The sequence below is a fragment of the Sciurus carolinensis genome, chromosome 10 (assembly GCF_902686445.1).
Source record: "Sciurus carolinensis chromosome 10, mSciCar1.2, whole genome shotgun sequence".
Lineage (NCBI taxonomy): Eukaryota > Metazoa > Chordata > Mammalia > Rodentia > Sciuridae > Sciurus > Sciurus carolinensis.
In genome coordinates this window covers 139021150-139042740 of record NC_062222.1, presented here as the reverse complement: position 1 = coordinate 139042740, position 21591 = coordinate 139021150, and the positions used below count along the sequence as shown (strand labels likewise).

Here is a 21591-nt window from a genome sequence, read left to right as displayed (position 1 = left end):
CTCCCCTGGCCTTCGAGTGGTCCTGGATGAATTTCATTGGCAAGCCAGCAGCACAGGCCTGAGTCCCACCCACACCCCTAGTGCTTGCTCACACACTCAGCCTTCTTGCCCATCCTCACGCGTGTGTTCACTCCTCCCCTCTCCCCTCCCCTCTCCCAGCTGTTCAGGCACTGGTTGGTGGTGGTGGTTCTCATGGTGGGCCTGGACCAGCAGTGGCACACGGTAACCCAGGTCCCTCCCAAGACATACTGCATCTGACTGGGAGTGCTTGGGGGCGTCACCTGCATTCATGAATGCTTCCAGGGGATGCTTAAATGATTGAACACACTGACGTGTCCTGCATTTAAGGAGAAAAGTAACATTTTAGATATTGGCTCCGTTTTCCTGATGGCAGTCAGTACTGTGTTCAGTAATGTTTTATCTACTATGTGAACTGTGGGAACACAAATCTGTTTTAAAGCACTTTATATTTTCTTTGGAATTACACACAAGTAATAAAAAAGAAGCAGTGTACAATTCAAAAATTCATGAACTCATTCCTAAAATATTGGAGAATCATAAATACTTCTGGAAGTTACATCTGTCTTTTGTATAATTTAGTACGTGTATTAGCAGGTAAAGCATTCAATAGGGCCTGGTAGAGTGCTTGCCTGGCATGTGTGAGGCACTGGGTTCGATCCTCAGCACCAAGTAAAAATAAATAGATAAATGAATAAATGGCAAAACAAATGTTTTTTTTAAAAAGCATTCATAAAGCTAAACATCCATTCATTATAAAAACTTAATAAAGGAGAACCAAAGGGCACATCACGGAAGGAAAGACCTGCAGGAAGTGTCATGTATGACAGCAGGAGAGTGAAAGTATCCTTTCAGGTTGGAGATGCACATTGTCACAACTCCTTGTTTGTGAATGTCTAAAATGAAGGAAAGGGATAAGAGTTAGAAGGAAGAGCATGGCATTATTCTCACATAATAGGAGTGTTTGTACAAAACCCAAAAGAAACCATTGGTAGATTTTTTTGAATAAATAAAATAGGTTGGCAAGGGTGTTGGATACAAAGTCAGCATGCAGGATTCTGCTTTTTTATCACAGACAATTAGGAACCTGAGAGGGACCTTTTCTCTCATACCACACCCAATCCACATTTTCTCCTGGAACCATTTTTATCTTAGAACAAACACAAGTTCTATAGGAACTACTTTACATCTCTCCCCTGCTCCATTGGCAGCAGGCAAGACTTGAGCTAAGGTTTTGTGAGTGAGGGTTCTGGGGAGACTTTGGCCTAGGTTTTCTATTACTAAATGGTTATGTCCCCCAAGTATTAGGCAAGTATACCTGGGAACAGTTACAGGACAGCAAGGAACTGAAGGCATGGCTGAAAGCCAGGTCTGGTGGCCGCATTCATAGACCCATCAACCTGGGAGACTAAGGCAGGAGGATTAGTTGAGCCCACAACTTCAATATCATCCTGGGTAACATAGCAAGACCTTGTCCCCAAAAAACAAGCAGACACACACACATGATTGGAGTTCGAGTGGCAGGGATGGTGGTGCCCTGGAACTGGCACTGGGGAGCACGGGATGAAGTAGGGCTACTTTTTGGGTATGAAAGAACTTTGGAGGGAAGTTTTCACAAGGTAGCCTGTAAGATTCTTGTGCTTTGAAATCATACGTGACTTCATTCATAAACAGATACCCCAGACTTGGGAAAAACAATAGGACATCTAGAAATAAAAAATATAAGTGTTGGGGCTGGTGCTGTAGCTCAGTGACAGAGCTCTTGCCTGGCACGTGTAACACACTAGGTTTGATCCTTGGCACCACATAAAAAAAATAAAAACAAAGTCATGTTGTCCATCTACAACTACAAAAATTTAATATATATATAATTGTTAAAACCAAGACTAAAGTAGAGCTGAACACAGTGGTATATACCTATAATCCCAACTCCTTAGGAGACTAGGGCAGGAGGATCACAGTTTGAGGCCAGCACGGGAAACTTAATGAAATGTTGTTTCAGCATAAAAAATTAAAAGAACTGGGGATGTATCTCAGTGGGTAAAGTACTCTGAGTTCCATCCTAGTACCAAAAAAAAGACTTCAGTATATAGATGACACAAACAGGTTAGACAGTGTTACGAAGGGAATTCGTGAACTAGAAAATAATATCTGAAAAATGTACCCAGGATGCATTGAAAATGTTAATAGAAAAAATGAGAGGTTGAGACTAAGTCTAACCAAAAAAAAAAAAAAAAAAAATCAGTATTATACAAAATCAGCCCAAGAAAAATATTAAAAGCATGAATGTACCAGGAACTTCTGAGGAGATGAAACTTTTGGCAGCAAATCTTCCCAGCGGAGAAGAAGGTGGGAGCATGTGCAGAAGTTTTCAAAGACGTCTAGCAGACTTTCAGAGAATGTATTAGCCAATCTCTGAAACAGATTACCAGAGAATTTAAACAAGAAATAGAGCATACAAGAGAATGTGTCCTACTTTGTTTTATGTGACAAGTAAAATTTCAATACAAAAATCTGCCAAGAAATAATGCTAGGAAAAAAAAGAAAATTATGGGTTTGTCTCACTTGTGAATAATGAATACAGAAATCCTAAGGAAAATTCTCTCATTCCACATCCAACTGTTTTCTAAAGCAGTGTGCCACAGCCATTCTGGCTTAACTCAGGAGTATAGGGGATGTTTAGTATTCAAAAACCCATGCACTATTTTTTTAAAATTATTCTTTAGCTGTAGATGGACACAGTACCTTTATTTTATTTATTTGTTTTTATATGGTGCTGGAGATCGAACCCAGGGCCTCACATGTGCTAGGCAAGCACTCTACCACTGAGCTGCAACCCCAGTCCCCCATTCACTATTTGCTACATTAATATAGTCAAGGAGAGCCATTTGATTATTTTAATAGATTCAGGAAAGCATTTGACAAAATTTTAGAACCCATTTGTAATTAACATAAAAAAGAAAAAATAGAAAGCTAGCAATAGAGCTGCAGTATTAAATAGTAAGGAAACAGCCTAACTTGAATAAGTGATTTGCTAAGAGAAGAAAAAGAAACCTGTATACAACAGTTTCCTAAATGGAAAGAATGTTGGAAGTGTGTGCAGAACAAAGAGGCTTTCTATTACCACTTAAATTCCTGGCCAGCACAAAGACAGGAAAAGAAATTGAAGGCTGAAGGAGTGGAAAGGAGGAAATAAAACTCTTCTACAGGTGCCCTACTTGTCTGCAGAGTACATGTAAAAGAATGTTATAGATAGGGCTTACTGTGCAGGACAAGCACAGAAGTTACTTGGTATTCTCTAGGCCATTAATAAGTCGAAGATGCAGCTTCAATAAAGACAGCATTTATAATAGCACCACCATCTCTGCAGGACCCATGGGTAAAGCTAACAAAAATTGTGTGGGATTTATGCACAGAAGCCTGGAACTTTACTAAAAAACAAAGACCTAAATCACATATCCTATTCAAAGACAGGAAGAGTTTATATAAAGCTATTGAGTTTCCAGAACAGATCTATAGATTTAAAACCCAAGCATAGCTTTGTGAAACTTAATGTTGAATTTCTAAAATGGTTGGAAAGGAGAAATTGTGGTAGTCACATAATAGAATGCTGCATAGTGACAAAGAAAAGCAAACTGGAGCTACCACCTAAGCATGTGGCCTGTGCTCCTAAGGTTAAGCAGGTCCAGCAGCTCCACTCCTGAATAACTGGGATTATAGGTGTGTCCACTGTACCTGGCTCCTCTCCTATGTATCTGCCTGAGAGGACCGAAGGCCTGTGCCCCACCCCATAGCTTTGGTCACAGTTTATTCGTAATAACCAAAAACTGGGACCAGCCCAGACATCTTTCAGCAGGTGAACATGTGCATCTCCCAATAGAACTCTCAGCAATGAGTAGAAGCCGCTGCCGGGGTGCTGTGGGAGGGTGAATGGGGGGATGTCTCCCAACCAGCTTGCTCTGTAACAAAAGGCACACAGTGAGGTTCCACTTGTGTGGAATTCCAGAAAATACAAATTCATCCAGTAACAGAACACAGATTGTTACTAGCCTAGACCCAAGGCAGGAGGGATTGAATATACAGGAGGGAGTATGAGAGTTGTAGAAATACTGGATACATTTGTTAGCATTTATTAGCTCTGTACTGACTGTACAGTTGATTGCACATAAATGATACCACAGTAGATTTTAAGCTTATAAAGTATGTTGTTCAGAGGTACATACATATGTTAAAACTAAAAAGAAAGGAAGTTATCACCAGAAAAAGCCAGAATGAGGGCTGGGGAGATAGCTCAGCTGGTAGAGTGCTTGCCTTGAAATCACAAGGCCCTGAGTTCGATCCCCAGTACCGCAAAAAAAAAAAAAAAAAAAAAGCCAGAATGATTACTTCTGAGGAAGGAGGGCTGTGGCCCACAAAGGCATTGGGGAGCGTACTCTGGGTGCTGGCAGTGTCTAGAGGTGGGACTGTGATACGCAGGGTTTGTTTTGTGATTTTTCTTTATTATATGTTTGTATTGTTTACCCTTCTATATATGTTACATTTTATCCAGAAAAGGGCAGGGAGGAACAGAGTAAGGACAAGGAAAACCTCTTTTCCTGGCAGGCATAAGGGCTTTTGAAGCATGGTGATAATTGATAAGGAACATGGAGCCTTGAAATATCCCTGTAAAAATAGGTCATGGAAACAAAGAAATGTGCATAGATGCAGCTGTGATAGTTATCCAAAATGGAAAAGACAAAATCAGATCCCTACCATACTCAGAGGTCAGCTCCTGATGGTTTAAGATTTTAAATGTCAAAAACAAACCTTTTGACTGGGGTATAGCTCAGTGGTAGATGAAGTGCTTAGAATGTGTGAGGACTTGGGTTCGATCCCCAGCACCAAAAATAAAAAAGTAAAAGAATGATAAATTATACTACCTTAAGACTGAGGATTTGCCTTAAAATGTGTGCAGCACATCACAAGGAATGGTATCAGGAAGTGTAAACATTACAGAACAGAGAAGAAAGACAAGCCCATTGGAAACGAGTAGGCTCCCAGAGCATATGTGGAGTCAGGAAGCACAGTGATACTTCATCCTGTTGAGGCAGGTGCTGTTGAGGCCAGTGAGTGGCCTCCATTTCTGGTGGGGGTGGGGGCAGCAGGGAGCCAGTTCAGAGCCACAGGACTCCTTACCTTGCTCCCAGGAGTATAAACTAGGTAAACGGTTTGGGAAAAGTTGTGCAGCTGAGCGCTGTGGTGCATGCCTGTAATGCCAGCCTCAGCAACTTAGGCAGTAAGCAACTCAGTAGACCCTGTCTCTTAGTGAAACACAAAAAAGAACTGGGGATCTGGCTCAGTGGTTAAGTGCCCCTTAAGTGGTTAAGTTCAATCCCTGGTACAAAAAAAAAAGTTGGGCAGAATCTGGTGAAACTGAAGTTGTGTATCCCACGTGACCTGATAGGCAGTTCCACACCTTTTACACCTCAAGAAGCTCCTGGACTCACATCCCAGGAAGCACAAGAGTAAGCTGAGCAGCAGAACTGGGCAGGCTCATGGAGGAAGTTCACAGACGGTGCTTCTTGAAAGAAGTACTAAGAAGACATCCACCCAAGACGTTCCCATCTGTAGAAGCTCACAAACCCACACGACCAAGCTACTGTTGAGGGGAGCTGATCACACAAATGCCAGGATAGTGGCTACGCCCCTGGGAAAGGGCAGCAGAGCACTGGGGTTGCCAGCACTGGGAGCAGTTACTTGTCTGCATCCTAGTGATCTGTGTGTGCCTGTTCATTGTGCCTGGTGCAGGCATGTAGTTGATGCAGACTTGATGGGGAGGCAGCACAGCCAGATCTCATAGGGCCCAGGGCCTTAGGGAACAGCATTTATTTCCTGCCCAGGACTTGGGTACCCATTTGAAGCCTTGCTGCAGCTTGGATTAGTATTTTTCATTGACTGGGGTATGATTGCTGTTTTTGAGTATTCTTATTGCTGTGTAGAGAAATGGCCCGTGGGGGTCACACTAATGGAGACAGGAAGCACTTGCAGTTTGAAGGAGATAATGGAGCCAGAAAGCTCAGAAGTTTGTATCACATACTCAGGGCTTGACCTGCTGTGGTCCCGGAAGAAGATTATTGAATTCTGAGAGATGGCACCGCCCTTCCCTGGTAGGCCTCGACCTTCCCTCCACCTGGGCAGAGGCCACTAGTCAGCAACACACAGTTGGGCATGTACAAATATCTGTGGTTAAACTCCATTCTGTCCATTGGATGAGAGGTACAACCATCATTCTCGATGTTTCACTCTCAGATCTGCTACTGAAGTCAGAGCTGGAACAGTGGGAATTTACAAAACAAAATGTCCTTTACTTCATTTAATATAAAGTTGACTCTTGTTGCCTGGGAAACGGGGCAAAGTATGGACTTTCTCAAAAGCTATTTAGCAAGCATTGTTTGTGGTCCAGAGCACAGTAAGCCTGGAGGCTGGCCACGGCCTCAGAGGCCTGAGAGACTGCAAGGGACATGTCCTCTGAGATGGGGTTGCAGGGCAGAGTATTGTAACCCTTTATCACCGTAATGAGTCCTCATCACACTGTGAATTCCTGAGTAAGGTAAGATAGCCTGAAATCTCAGCATTGATTGTCCTTAGTACAGGTTGCATGCCACTAGCAGTGGGCCAGCCCCAGCCCAACCCCACCCCCTGTTTATATGCAGCTCATGAGCTAAAAAAATTTTCACACTGAAGTAGTTGGGGGAAAAAAATTTTGTGACACACGAAAATTATACAAAGCATGAACTTCTCTCTATGTGTAACTAGAACTTTGCTGGTGCTCCTCTGTGCTCATGTGCTGCCCACTGCTGCTGTGCTGCTGTGGAGGGCATGCAGTTGGCTGACTGCTGGCCTGCACTCAGCACTACTCACTAGTCTGTCCTAGAACACATGGGCCAACCCCTGACAACCCCTGATAGCTGCAGCCTCCACTTTGGTATGGAACCATCCCCAGCAGTTCATGCTGTTGGCAAGGCTCAGGTAGAGCTGCTTCCATCTGTGAGCCTACCCTCCCAGCTGTGGATAGCTGTCACTGTCCCCATGCCCACCCAGCTACAAGGGCAGATATGGAGCTGTTGTGCAGACTGAGCTACCTGGTAACTTCTTTCCTGTCTTCATGGTGAGCGTAGGCCATGCACCAGAACCTGCAGGGCACACATTAACATGGCCCGCTCCCTCCCAGCCGTGCCAGAATTGCCACCCTGGAGTCCTACCTGGTTTCTTGTGTGGTCCTCATCCTCCCATCAGCCCTGCCTGCCTGTCTGAGGAGCACAGTTGCAAACCCACTCTCACCCCCACCTGTACCATGCTGTCACCGACTCCCTAGCAGGCTGTGTCTGAGGTAGTAGCGTTTGGATTAAGGAAGCAGTAATCCCCCACCCCAGCCCTTTGTCCTTATCCTTCCCATAGTCACACTAAGAAGGACGGTAGTGGCCAATGGCTGCTGTTGTTAAATGGGCCAGGGAGCACCCCCTTTGAGGAAACTGAAGGAGGCCTGTATCCCTCAGAGTGCTGCCCCTGCCCACTCCCATGTGGAGTGAGCTGCTTTCTTAAAGAAACTTGATTGTTCCTGGAGCATGAGACGAAAAATGACAACCTAAAGCACCAGCAATTACACAGGCCACATAGTCAGTGTCCAGGGCAAGGAGAGGGCCTTTGGCTGCAGATCCCACTCCCCGACCCACACCCACCCCCCAGTGAGTTTCTGGCAGGACTGGGGCTGACGAGGTTGGCTGGACCCCAGCCCAGATGCAGGCTGCCTCCCTCATAGCCTCCTGTCTTTGCAGGTTCTGCTTGGACTCCGCCAGACAAACCCGACAGAGACTGTCCATCAACTGGTCCAACTTTAGCTTGAAAAAAGCCACTTTGCTGCCCACTGAACAAGGACCACCTGGAGAGGGACACGCGGGAGGAGGTCAGGCTACGCCACCTCAAGAGCTGAGCCCCTCGCCGGCCCCCCAGAGCTGCGGTGCCCACCCAGGACAGGGCAGGGCAGGGTCCCGCAGCCTGAGACCCAGACCGAGAACTTGCTGCTCGACCCGCGTTGTAGCTCGTGTGCGTGTAGTCTGTGAGTGAGACTTCTTTGATTGTAGCTCTGTGCTGTCGGATTGGAACAGTAGTTCCCGCCAGTTCCTCCCACCACTGCGGCCTCAGAGGTCTGGGCCGTGGCCAGAGACGAGTGCGTCATCCGCGTGCTCCGTTGCCTCTACATCACGCCCATCCTGTCGTCTGTCCCTGCTGGGTGTTACCATCCCTCAGCTCCTGTGTGCCCTGCGTCCCACCAAGGCGGGCTGGGCGGGCAGGCCTCCGTTCTTCACGATCTACTGTTTCCAAGTGTACACGTTGCGCTGTTTGTGTTTGATCCCCTGACTCGTAGCCAGCTTGTGTAAGACCCCTTGCAGAATGAGAACGTTAAAAACAAGAAATCCACCCAGTACTCACACCATCACGTCTGTTCTAGAGTGTGCGACCGTACTGACACGGAGGCCTGCCTGGCTACTTTTTAACATATTGTTAAGTAATATTAAAATCATGTCTTTCTTTTTGAAAGATGGAATACATTAGTACAGCAGGAGACCCAGTCTGGTTGCTTTCTGCTGGGGGTGGTGGACGTGGTGGGAAATGACAAGTGGGTGATGTGTCCCCCCAGGAGCCAGCGCTGGCATCAGCTTAGGGCTCTTGGCGCCCTCATGGACCTCCATGTGCTGGGCTGGCCCATGCACCAGAACAGAGCAGTCACCAGGAGACACAACCACCTGGATCATCACAGCTTCACACGGACGTGCCAAGAAGCCACAAGACTGGGTGGGCAGGCTCAGCAGTTCAGATGGGTTGGCCTGGTTATGCCTGAGGGACAAGAGTGTGTTGGAGTAGGCCTCCACAGCTTCATTGAGGCCAGAGGCCCCTCCAGCACAAAGCAGAGGGTCAGCAGGGCAGGGTCCCATCCACACTTGGGGAGGGTTGTGATCTATACTGAAACGATAAATTATATTCAACTGGGTGTACATTGGGGACAAAGTGAGTAGTATTTAAAATGAAAGAAGGAATCCCAGCATGTCCCTTTCTTCTGAGATCTCTTTAGGCAATTTGCAGAACACTCACATGGAGCTGCCTCCTGGTTGCCGTCTAACGTCCCTTCACCTCCTAGAGCACTGCATAGCTCCCTCGTCTCCCAACCTCTTGGCATCTGGAGGCCACAGGGCTGGGAGAGGCAGGCGGAGGCAGGGCTGCTGTGGTCGAGGAAGACAGACCCAGGAGCTGGCCACAAAGCTCCTGCACCAAGGTGACCTCACTGCCCAGTGGGAGCTGGTCTGTGGGACAACGGGGTCGGGGCCAACTGGGGGGACAGCAGGTCCTGGCAGCTTTGGGGACTGCACCAGGAAGTGGGTGGATAGGCAGAGGAGGTACAGAATTGGGAGTTTTCCTTGTTTATTTTGTTTTATTTTTTCCAGGTGGGAGGAAGAACAGCACATCCCTTTGTTCATAGGAGATGGTTCAGCGAAGGGAGAAACAGGCTGGGCTGTGACCACGGCAGGAGAGTGCCCTTGGGGCAGGGACCCTGATGCAGTCCCCTGGGGATGCCGGCTTCGTCTCCTGGCTGAGGTGGGGGCTGAGTAGGGGCTGAGGGCTAGGCCTGCACTCATATGGGAGACCCCAAATCCTGCCTGCCTATATGCCTGTTCTCCCTGTGGACAGTCTTGAAACTGTGCTGAGGGCCAGTCCCAGTTTGGGGCCTCAACTTATCTTCTGTCCAGTGGAACCATGCCAGCTGCTAAGAGGAACCACAGGGTCCCCCAGCTGTGACATCAGGAGCCACTGGGAGCATGAATGGTAGAAGGAACTCTGGGTACCCCAACATGGAGCACCACACTGAGGCCTGGAGTCATGCCCAACTCCTGAGTACTCGCCGAGGTATGGTGGTCACTTAACAGCCTCCCCAGCCCTGGCTCCACCAGCCTTTAGCCTACCCATCTACACCTGTTCCCCCAGCAGTCAGACTTCCTGGCCATTCCCTGCTGTTCTTCACCAGGAACAACTATCCCGTTTCGCTGGAGGTCACTCACCCTTCAAGACAGTCCACATGGTTCTTTGGGTCTTTCTTCAAGGGGGCACCACTCAACAGTGCCTGTCCTCAAGAACAAAAAGAAATAGTGGGTGGAACCAGCCAGAAGACTCAGAACCAACTTGGGGGTCCAGAGGAGAGGGAAGAAGGCTCCTGAGGACAGCCCTTCCATGACACAGCATGGCCTGGCCATTTGTCCTGCCCATTGTGCCACTTACATATGAGGAACAGAGGCCCAAGGTGTTTACACTGCCTAGGGTGACTGCAGATAGCTCCAGTGCTACTGTCTTCGACGGAGCCCTGGCCCGGAGGTGCCCCTGTTCTTGATGAGATTAGTCCCACTGGGCAGCCTGACATTTTGACTCTTCCCTCTCACACAGTATCACTAATCATGAAATGAAATAAAGTAACAATAGCTAGAAAATACCCTTAACAGTGGAAAAATTTTATTGATCTTTTTACATATGTACTCATGCCATTAAAATGAAACGAGCCAGGTCCAGTGACACCTGAGGTCCCAGCACTCAGGAGGCTGAGACCCATGGATCCCTTGAGCCCAGAAATTCAAGATGAGTCTGGCAACATAGACCCTGTCTCAGAAGACAGTGTCAACAACAGAAATTAAAATCAAAATGAATTTAATGGTACCAGAAAAAATCAGTGCTTTTTCATTAATTTGAGGAGATGTTCCTTTTTTTATTATCATTTTGTTACTGTTGTTGAGACAAATGATCGAACACTGAGTGCTGTCAGCTATATCCCTAGCTCCCCTGTGTTGCCCAGGCTGATCTTCAACCTCCCAAGTGGGTGGAACTATAGGTATGTACCACTGTGTCTAGCAAAATATTTTTTAAAGAGAGAAGTAAAAGTTACTGACTTTCTTTTTTTTTTTTTTTTTGGTAGTGCTGGGGCTTAAACCCAGGGGCACTGTACCACCACTGAGCTGTGTCCTCAGGTCTTTTTATTTTTTAGAAACAGGTCTCACTAAATTGCAGATACTGGCCTTGAACTTGGAATCTCCTGCCTCAGTCTCCCAAGTCACTGGGATTGCATTACAGGTGTACACCCCAAATCCACCTAGTTCGCTGTTTAAAACAAAACAACTGCTCGTGTCATCATTCAGGGTGACAGGTGAAAGTGCCGAGTTCTGGCTCGTCGTCTGCAGTCAGTATCAACATTTTGGAGCCACTACTGAAATAGGAAAATAAGCAGCATTCAGGGATGGGCAGCACAGACTACACAAGGAGAGTTGAGGCACTGTGAGCTGTCAGTAACTTCTTGCAAGCACATCTGTGGCTAACTGTGTCAGGAGACACCTGTGTGACCAGGAACCTCCAGATAGTTCTTGATGGCACATACACTATAGGCTCAAGGATGAGTGAATGGTGGCACCCAAGAGGAACCAACTGCTATGGAAATTGTCCTCTTTCACACAGATTTTTCTGGGATTTGGGATTTTCTGGGATAGCTGGGATTTGGGTCAGAGTTCCAGGCAGGAGGGGGCTGCCCATAGAAGTCTGGAGATGAGACCTGCTGAGAGTTTCCTCTGTTCCTTGGCTAAGTTCTCTTGCATAAATCCCAGGTTGCATAAATCCAGGCACTGGGTATCCAGAAGGCAAGGTGTACGTAGCTAATGTTTGCACTGGGCAGGGTGGAGGCACCAGGGCGGTGGAAGCTTAGAAGCTGCCTCCAAGGAATCAAATTGACCCCAAGCAACATCCTGCCCAGCATTCCGAAAAGGAATACAAGATTTTCCCACCTCAGTCAAGTGCAAGCCACAATACTGACACGCAGTCAGAAATTAACCAGGCTATGCCAAAAAAAGGAAAACAAACTGTAATCAAGAGAAGTTCCAGTCAAAAGAACCTGTCCCAAAAGTGACACAATAAATCCACAGACAAAAAGTTTAAAAAGGCCATTGTAAGTCTTTTAAATATTCTCAGTGATGTCAAGGTAAGCCAGGCAAAGGAAGAAATGGAAGAGTCAAAAAAGACAAAAGACCTAGCGTGCACACAAGGCTGTTGCTGGAAAAAAAAAAAAAAAAAAAACCATGAACTGAAATGTCAGCCTAGCATACGTGAGGCCCTGGGTTCAATTCTCAGCACCACGTAAAAATAAAGGTCTCATGTCCACCTACGACCAAAACAAAATATTTTTTAAAAATCTTTTCAGATGAAATCTGAACTTGATGTTTGTGTGTGTGTGTATCACATATTTGTGTATACACACGTATATATGAAAAATGCATATGAACTGAAAAATGTAACTTGCAATCTGTGGAACTAGAGTCCTAAAAGGTAGGGGACAGGCTGGGTGCAGTGGCACTCACATGTAATTCCAACAACTCTGGAGGCTGAGGCAGGAGGATTGCAAATTCAAAGCCAACCTCAACAACTTAGCAAGGCCCTAAGCAACCCTGCAAGACCCGCTGGAAAAGTGACTCAGTGGTTCAGCATCCCTGGGTTCAAGCCCCAGTACCAAAAGAAAAGAAAGGTATACTTGAAGAAATGGAAATTTAAGAGATAGAACCCAGGGCCTTCTGCATTCAAGACAGACGTTACCACCAGTACAGTGAAAACCAAAGAACCAATATCAGAAAAGCACATGCTCAAACTGCCGAAAGCAATGGTTAGTGAAAATCTCAAAAACAGACAAAGAAACTGGACAAGGTGGCATGTGCCTGTGGTCCCAGCTACTTGGGAGGCCAAGAAGGGAGGATCATTTGAGCCCAGGAGTTGGAGGACAACCTGGGCAACATAGCAAGACCCTGTTTAAAAAAAAAAAAAAAAAAAAAAAAATTGCAAAGTTATGGATTAGCAGACTTATCAGAAATGAAAACCAGGAAAGAAAATGACATTTAAAGACATGAAGCCTGTCAACCTCAGATTCTGTATATAGAGCAAAGTGACTCCACAACACATTGCTGTGGCAAAGATCATGTTCCTACTGCCACCTCACAGGAGAGGTCTTTTTCCCATGAGAAGCACAGGGGTACTGTCCATCCTGCCCCCAGCCACGTGTAGATGACGTTAAGAGGTGGGACTCCCCACTGCCACCCACTCAGGGAGACACAGTATGCCCAGAACATGGCCCTGATCACACTTTCCCTGGCTTATGAGGCACTGGTTGTAGGTCAAGAAAGGCCAGTCGAGAGGACAGGTCTGCGCCCCAATCCTCAGCTTCTATTACTCAAGTCCTGAGCCAGAGACAAACTCCAGGGTCCCAACAAACCAGGTCCTGTCACTCGCCCAAAACACCAAACAGAAAAGGTAATAATGAACAGCAGAAAAAGAACTTAAATCACTGTAACCATATTGAGAAGGCAAAGTATGCTCAAACACTGGCAGGAACTGTAGCTTCGCCCCCACCCAGTTCTTCCTCTGAGTAAGCACTCTTGGTCAGACTGTCTGCTTGATCAGTCTCCTAAAAAGTCCTTATTATCTTGAGGGCAGTTTCCACTTGCTGCTCAGAACACTGATCTCTCAGACCTGGGATCCTTTGACAGGGCAATTCAGTTCCCATGAGGTGCTTGTTCCTCCAGGGGAGCAGTCTCATCATGGGGCGACTTGTCTGCAAGGCTTCCACTGTTCCACTTCCACTCTCCTGGAGGGAGCGGGACAGCACCTGAAGACTTCTAGGTGCCAGTCCAGAGACCTGAAACAGAATTCTGTAAAAACTAACAGTCAAATGTCCCTGCAAATCTTGTCTTGAACAGGGACAAAATTTTTGATTGGTGAATTTAATACTAAGAAACTATATTACTAGTTTGTAGATGAACACACTAAACAATTAACATGCCTACATGCAGAACTGACCAATGTCAAAAAGATTAAGTTGACAAAGGAGACATAAAATGAAGGCAGAGATGCCAAGCTTTGTCCTGCTTTCAGTTAACATTGGGTATCTGCAGGTCTAAGTAAAGACTCATAGAAAGGCAGCCTAAGTCCCTGTTCTGATACACTAAAGGTGTCACACAGGCAGAAGCTTGCTCAGTCCTACCTTCAACTTGAGTCCTGGCTCAGATTCTGCCTAGGTAGAGAAACAGGCCTTATGTAAAACAGATAGTTCTTCCTCGCTTCCCGTAGACACTGGCTTCATCCGCAGCAGAGAAGGACAAGGCTCAAGATGAAAGGCACTCTAAAGAATAGTGGAGTCTGCGCAACAGCTGGGTAGTCAAGCTGCACTAGCCCTGGGCACTGGGGCTGTATCAGTGCCAACGGTGTGTTAGTGAACTGAGGACAACTTATATAGGAGGATCATGGTTCCAGAGGTTTCAGTCCATGGTTGGCCAGCCCCATTGCTTTGGGCCTGAGGCAAGGCAGAATATCATGGCAGAAGAGCATAGTGGAGGGAATATGCTCACCTCGAGGCAGCCAGGAAACAGAAAGGAAGGAAGGGCCTAGAGACAAATAACCTACTTCCTCCAGTTGTGCCCCACCTACAGTTTGCTCCGCCTCCCAGTGTCCATTCAGCTGTCAATGGACTAATCCACTGATTAGCCCTCATGAGCCAGTAAAAGCCCCACCTCTGAACGCTGCTGCATTAGAGACTGAGCCTTTCGGGACATTGTAGATCCAAACCATAACAAGCAATGACCTCAACTAGGTCTGCAGAGGAGTTGGAATTTGATTGGATTTGTTTGTAGAAACATTTATGTCCTGGGGCACTGTTGAAAATAACAGAGCATTGATTTGCTACATTAGTGGTTTAACAGCTGAATGTGATCAGGAAAGAGAACAGCTACAAAAATCTGGCTAACTGGAGATACCCAAAGCTGCACCTTCCTGAGGAGCAGGAGAGGGTTCAAACGGATTTCGCTAAAATAAGCCACTCAATATCTAGATAAATGTGGAGCAGGGTACCCAGAATTGCTACCCTATCCAGCAGGGGTACATTTCAAGAACCCTGTGGAAGCATAGTAGCAAACCTTATAATGCCTTTTCCATCTTAACTAAGCACTTTACCATGCTCTGCAGATGTAATTATTTTCTTCCTTTTGAGAACTCTCACCTCTTAAAGTTTTTTATAACGTTTCTCTTTAGCACATCTAAATCACCAGTATTGCTATTCTTGTGTTTTGGGGCCACTATTAAGTGAAACATGGGTTATTTGAACACATGCACTATGATAATATGACAGTCAACCTGATACCCAAGAAGGCTACTAGTGACTAGAAGTGACTAGTGGGATGGTAATGTATACAGCCTGGACACACTGGACAAAGAGAAGACATTCTGGGGAGGACAGTTCAAGCCTTCCTCAGAATGGCATGCAATTTAAAATATGAATTGCTTATTTCTGGAATTTTCCATTTAACAATTTTGTACTGTGATTGACCACACCATGGGTAACTGAAACTGCAGAAAGTGAAACTGATGGGGTGAGGGGTTACTAACTTGAGACTATCTAAAATCTCAAGTTTCTGACAAAAAAAAAAAAAAATGTAAAGTGTTCAAAGGAAGAGGAAAGTATGACCCATACACTTGTGGGGGGAAAACTTAAGAAATTGGACACTATGAAAGAGTGGATGTCAGATTCATCAGAACAAGACTTCTAAGAACTAAAGGAAACCATGATTAAAGAAGCAAGGAATGGGTGCAGTGGCGCACACCTGTAATCCCAGCAACTCAGGAGGTGGAGGCAGGAGGATCATAAGTTTGAGACCAGCCTCAGCAACTTAGCAAGGCCCTAAGTAAGTTTGTTTGTTTGTTTTTTGTTTTGTTTTTGGGGAGTACTGGGGATCAAACCCAGGGCCTTATGCTTGCAAGGCAAGTACTCTACCGACTGAGCTATCTCCCCAGCCCTGGCCCTAAGTAACTTATTGAGACCCTGTCTCAAAAACGGCTGGGAATGTAGTTCAGAGGTGAAGCAACCTGGGTTCAATTCCCAGTACCACCAAAAAGAAGAAGAAATGAAAAAACAGAATTAATTCCAAAATAAATGGAAATTACGGAATTTGAAAAGTACAATAACTGGGCCCTGCAATGAGTGTGGATGTGGTGCAGCAGCTGGGGGGCTACATCACAGAATATGGAGGTGGAAGAGTGACCCCGCTTGTGAGAGCTGCACAGTAGGAAGGGGATAAAAGACAGTTCCACCATAAACCAGGTCGCCTCTGTTCCTGAACTGTCCCTAACTGCGGCGAAACTCAGCCACGACAACACCGGAGCCAGATGTGTGAACCTGGCAAGGGAAGATAACCTGTTTAGTGTGCGATTTCTCACTCCTCCAGGGGAGAGTGCTGATGTTCCACGTGTTCTTGAGCATGTGGTCCTTTGTGGTTCTCAGACATACCCATGCAGAGATGCTTTCTTCAAAATGTTGAACAGGTCATTTCATGAACACCTTCACAGACAGGAAGGATGGTTACTAGAACAGGAGAATCCCAGTGACCCCCAAGACACTCTGATCTTCAGGGAGCATTTACAGATAATGAGAGCATATTTTCCCAGCACCTTTAGAGGAGACTTTCCCTGGCCACACTGACTCAGTGACCTCCAGAGGTGATCTCTTGTGTGTCCCAGAGCTCATGTGGGAGTAGCTCAACCATTTCATGATACTCACTGCCACCCAAGTAGTGCTAAGTTTTTGACTTAGGGTAATTCTCAGAATGGCGTCTGCAGGAAATTCATGAAGGAGCACTAAGTGGATTTCGGAAAACTGAATCAAGTACCACAGGGGCAGCCCAGAAGCCCTGGGACAAGCTGAGGGAATTCAGGATGCGGCCCAGATTTGTTCTCTACAAATGCCTCTAAACAAATAATGGTCAGTATTGGTTTTCTTTTGCTGGATATCACTGACACATTTGAAGTCTTCATATGAAATCTTTTGCCTTCACTCTTTTTTTTATTGTAAACAAATGGGTACATGTTGTTTCTCTGTTTGTACATGGAGTAAAGGCATACCATTTGTGTAATCATAAATTTACATAGGGTAATGTTGGTTGATTCATTCTGTTATTTTTCCCTTCCCCCCACCCCTCCCACCCCTCTTTTCCCTCTATACAGTCCTTCATTCCTCCATTCTTGCCCCCCTCCCTAACCCTAACTCTAACCCTAAAACTAACCCCTCCCACACCCCATTATGTGTCATCATCCACTTATCAGCGAGATCATTCTTCCTTTGGTTTTTTGAGATTGGCTTATCTCACTTAGCATGATATTCTCCAGTTTCTTTTTCTTTTTTTTTTTTTTATATTCTCCAGTTTCATCCATTGCCTGCAAATGCCATAATTTTATCATTCTTTATGGCTGAGTAATATTCCATTATATATATATACCACAGTTTCTTCATCCATTCATCAATTGAAGGGCATCTAGGTTGGTTCCACACGCCTTCACTCTTGATTGTTGGGCCCAGTTCCCCCTTTACGAAGCCTTAATTGAATGTGGACTTGGCACAGACTTTTCCCCGATGTTGAATATAATGGCTACACAAGGGAGGCCTACTTCAGTGTAGGTCTCCAAGAGATTTCCAAGAAAGACTTTCGGACAGAGACCTTGTGGATAGAACAGTTGATGAAGTAGTTGAGAAAGGATTTGAAAATGTTTGAAGTGAAGCTTTACTTCATAAAATGGAAATTCAAATGAAATGGACTTGCTCTGACACAGCTTCCTGCTAGAATCATGATGGGGACCCTGTGGAGCTCTTGCAGATGGGAAATCAGTTAGCTAAATTTAGGCAGTGCCTTAAGGAAAATCCTAAATTTTTGCAAGAAAAAAAGTATTTTAAGAATAATCAGCATAAACCAACTTGATGAAACCAGATGACAAGTATCATGAGAAACACAAATAGAAACAGAAAAACTAAAGCAGGAGGTCAGTTCACTCCCTGAAAGCCAAGCAGCAGATTTATGAAAAGGTTTAGAATTATGGAGTCAGCAAAGTAAATCTCAAGATGCCACCTGTCTCCCAGCATTGAAAGTCTCAGACATCAAGCCCACCATGCCTTTCATCAAACTGGATGTGGCCATAACAGCTGGAGAAATCCCTGTGCAGTTTATTTCCCAGCCCACCAACAGCATGGTGTATTTCTGAGTGTTCTGTAGTTGAAACACACTTCTCACAGAACTAAGGCTGCATTTGCCTCTCTTGCAACATCCTCCCCAAGCTCCACTAGAGAGAGAAGCTCAGCAGATGTAATTGAAGACATGAGGCATGACCATGTCTCCCTACATGTTCCCTGATCAGTCACAACTGGACACTATGAGCAGGGTATGCTTGTTTCATATCTGCCTGGAGCAAAATCTTCCTGACATGATGTACCCAATGAGTGAAATGTTTAACAGTCCACATTTTGGAGAAGAGCACTTCAAAATGTTTGTTAAGATGACATACAGGCAGGTGGCTCATGAAGCTGAGGCAGGAGGATCAAGAGTTCGAAGTCAGCCAGCCTCAGCAAAAGGGAGGCACTAAGCAGCTCAGTGAGACCCTGTCTCTAAATAAAATGCAAAATAGGGCTGGGGATGTGGCTCAGTGGTCAAGTGCCCCTGAGTTCAATCCCTGGTACCAAAAAAAAAAAAAAACGACAGTCCAGGCACTCTCAAACGGATTCCAGATTCTCAGCATCTCTATGGCTCCCTCAAAACTAACTGGACCCTTGTGCCTGCAGGGACTTACAGGAGACTTTCCTTCAGTGACATGGGTCAGGTGAGGTGGACAAAGAGAATTGCTGAAATGACGGATGACAAACCAATCCTGAGAAAGTAACATCAATTAAACTGATAATGAGATTTTCAGTGAGCACTGCTCCTCCTCAAGCAGCTGAGAAACCTGCACACAGCAGCTCTGGCAGAAGTGCACACATAAATGGCTCCCAGATCATAAGAAACCTGATCACCTACCCCACTGTAAAAGCCTGCCAGATGAATATGCATTTCCTGCTGCCATTCTCAGTGAATTACGTGGGCAAGTGTGCCAGGACCATCCCCTTTACGGTTCCAGATCATGCTAGTCGGAAGATCCTTACATGTTTGATGGCTGCTAAATTCTTGCATACAGAAATTTGAGAAAAAGGGAATGCTTGTGGTGGAGGTGCTCAACTTAGCTGTATTGGAATTTTCACTCTTTACTCTCACAGAGATCCAAAGTCAATAGAAACACTTCAGTCTCTTGGGAAGACTTTTGAGACTGTACTAAGTCTGGAAAATCCACACAACAGGACATCAGCCAAACTGCCTGTCTTCTCCACTGTAGATGCTCCTCCCGCTCTTCCAGACAAAGGGATGGTCCACTTCTTGAACAACCTTTCTGATGAGATAAAGCAGGCATATGGGAAGTAACCCTTCACTGGCACCCATGACAAGATGGCTGCTGTGAGCAGGGAGAACCTTGGCCCTACGAAGTGCACGTGTAGGTTGACTGTGTCTTGGACCAGAGGATGCAAAAACTGCTAGGGACCCACCATAGACAATAAGACAACTGGTCCCAAGTATTTTTGACTGTACTCTGGAACTCAATTGAACCTACATAAGTACAGCTTCTTAAAAAGCCACTGAGGCTGTGGCTCAGGGGTAGAACACTTGCCTAGCATGTGTAAGGCACTGAGTTCAATTCTCAGCACCACATATAAATAAATAAAATAAAAATCCATTGACAAGTAAAAATTAAAAAACCTCTGAGACAGATTTAACTTGGAAGATCAGAAGTGTTACTGCTTTTTTCAAAAATCACAATTATGTCAATCTTAAAATTTGGTCAAAGGTGTTCACTGGCAAGTTGGACAAAACCTGTTTGAGAGAAGGAAACATGGTGACCTGAAGAAATTGAAATAACCATGCATTAGATGCCAATAAAAATTAGAATTTTAAAATGTACTAATCCTAGAACATTTATGTTAAAAACAAAGGACAACTCTGAGCTAAAAAAAAAAAAAATAGCTGAAATTTTAAAATTGATTAGCATAGGGGCTGGGGTGCGGCTCAGGTAGAGCACTTGCCTAGTATGCACAAGTCCCTAGGTTCAGTACCCAGTACAAAAAAATTAAATGACCAGCAGAAGAAAGAATAAGTTAATTTGAAGATAGACTGATAGACATGATGCAAGTCAAACGAGAAAAAAGTACCAGCTACTCATGAGATTGAGGCAGAAGGACCACCTGAACCCAGGGATTTGGGGTCAGTCTGGTCAACACAGTGAGACCCCATCTCAGAAAAAATTTTAAGAAAGTCTCAGAAAAATCTGGGACCTCCAACCCCCATTAAGCATACCAGCATCTGTGTGATGGAAATGTCTGAAGGAAAACAGAAGGAAGAACAAAAAAGGACCGGGGGTATGGTTCAGTGATAGAGCACTTAACTTGCCTAGCCACACAGTACGGGCCTCCATCCCCAGCACAAAGAAATAATGGTGAAAATCTTTTCAAAGTTACTGAAAAACAGTAATTTACACATCCCAGAGCACTGTAAATGCTGATATTAAAAGAGAAGATATGGGGCTGGGGAGATAGCTCAGTTGGTAGAGTGCTTGCCTTGTAAGCACAAGACCCTGGGTTCGATCCCCAGCACCCAAAAAATAAAAATAAAATAAAATAAAAGAGAAGATATTCTGGCTGGGGTTGTATCTCTGTGGCAGAGCACTCACCTAGTGTGTGTGAGGCACTGGGTTCAATTCTCAGCACCACATATAAAATAAATAAAATAAAGGTCCATTGACAACTAAAAAATTTTATTTTATTTTTTTATTTTTATTGTAAACAAATGGGATACATGTTGTTTCTGTTTGTACATGGAGTAACAGCATACCACTTGCATATTCATACATTTACATAGAGTAATGATGTTTGATTCATTCCGTTACTTTTTTCCTTCCCCCCCACCCCTCCCACCCCTCTTTTCCCTCTACACAGTCCCTCCTTCCTCAATTCTTGCCCCCTCCTACCCTCCATTACATGTCATCATCCGCTTATCAGTGAGATCATTCATCTTTTGGATTTTTGAGATTGGCTTATCTCACTTAACATGATATTCTCCAATTTCATCCATTTGCCTGCAACTGCCATAATTTTATTATTCTTTATAGCTGAGTAATATTCCATTGTATATATGTACCACGGTTTCTTTATCCATTCATCTATTTATGGGCATCTAGGTTGGTTCCATAGTCTGGCTATTGTGAATTGAGCAGCTATGAACATTGATGTGGCTGTATCTCTGTAGTATGCTGATTTTAAGTCCTTTGGGTATAGGCCAAGGAGTGGGATAGCTGGATCAAATGGTAGGTCCATTCCAAGTTTTCTAAGGAATCTGCACTAATTTGCAGCCCCACCAGCAATGTATGAGTGTACCTTTTTCCCCACATCCTCTCCAACATCCATTGTTGCTTGTATTCTTGATAATCACCATTCTAATTGGGGTGAGATGGAATCTTAGTGTAGTTTTGATTTGCATTTCTTTTATTACTAAAGATGGTGAACATTTTTCATATGTTTGTTGATCGCTTCTAGATCTTCTTCTGTGAAGTGTCTGTTCATATCCTTGGCCCATA

The 21591-nt window shown here is 45.1% G+C and overlaps 1 protein-coding gene and 2 pseudogenes across 12 annotated transcripts in view; all 3 read left to right on the top strand.

Annotated features, from left to right (window-relative positions):
- The window catches only part of Fam193a (family with sequence similarity 193 member A), a 139545-nt gene extending 128795 nt beyond the window's left edge, over positions 1 to 10750 (top strand). For 4 of the 12 annotated variants that reach the window (XR_007110478.1, XR_007110477.1, XR_007110473.1 and 1 more), the window contains 4 exons: positions 7833 to 8113; positions 9128 to 9328; positions 9498 to 9957; positions 10076 to 10748. Coding sequence is in view for 3 of the 12 variants with exons in the window: in XM_047566136.1 (XP_047422092.1) it covers positions 7833 to 8113; positions 9128 to 9328; positions 9498 to 9532 (517 nt within the window). In the remaining 9 variants the exon portion in view is untranslated. The other 8 variants (XR_007110472.1, XR_007110471.1, XR_007110475.1 and 5 more) reach the window with 8 other exon arrangements.
- Positions 10751 to 16092: 5342 nt separating this feature from the next.
- On the top strand, positions 16093 to 18487 carry LOC124994324 (presequence protease, mitochondrial-like; annotated as a pseudogene).
- LOC124994323 (presequence protease, mitochondrial-like) lies at positions 18265 to 19905 on the top strand (annotated as a pseudogene).
- Positions 19906 to 21591: the final 1686 nt, after the last annotated feature.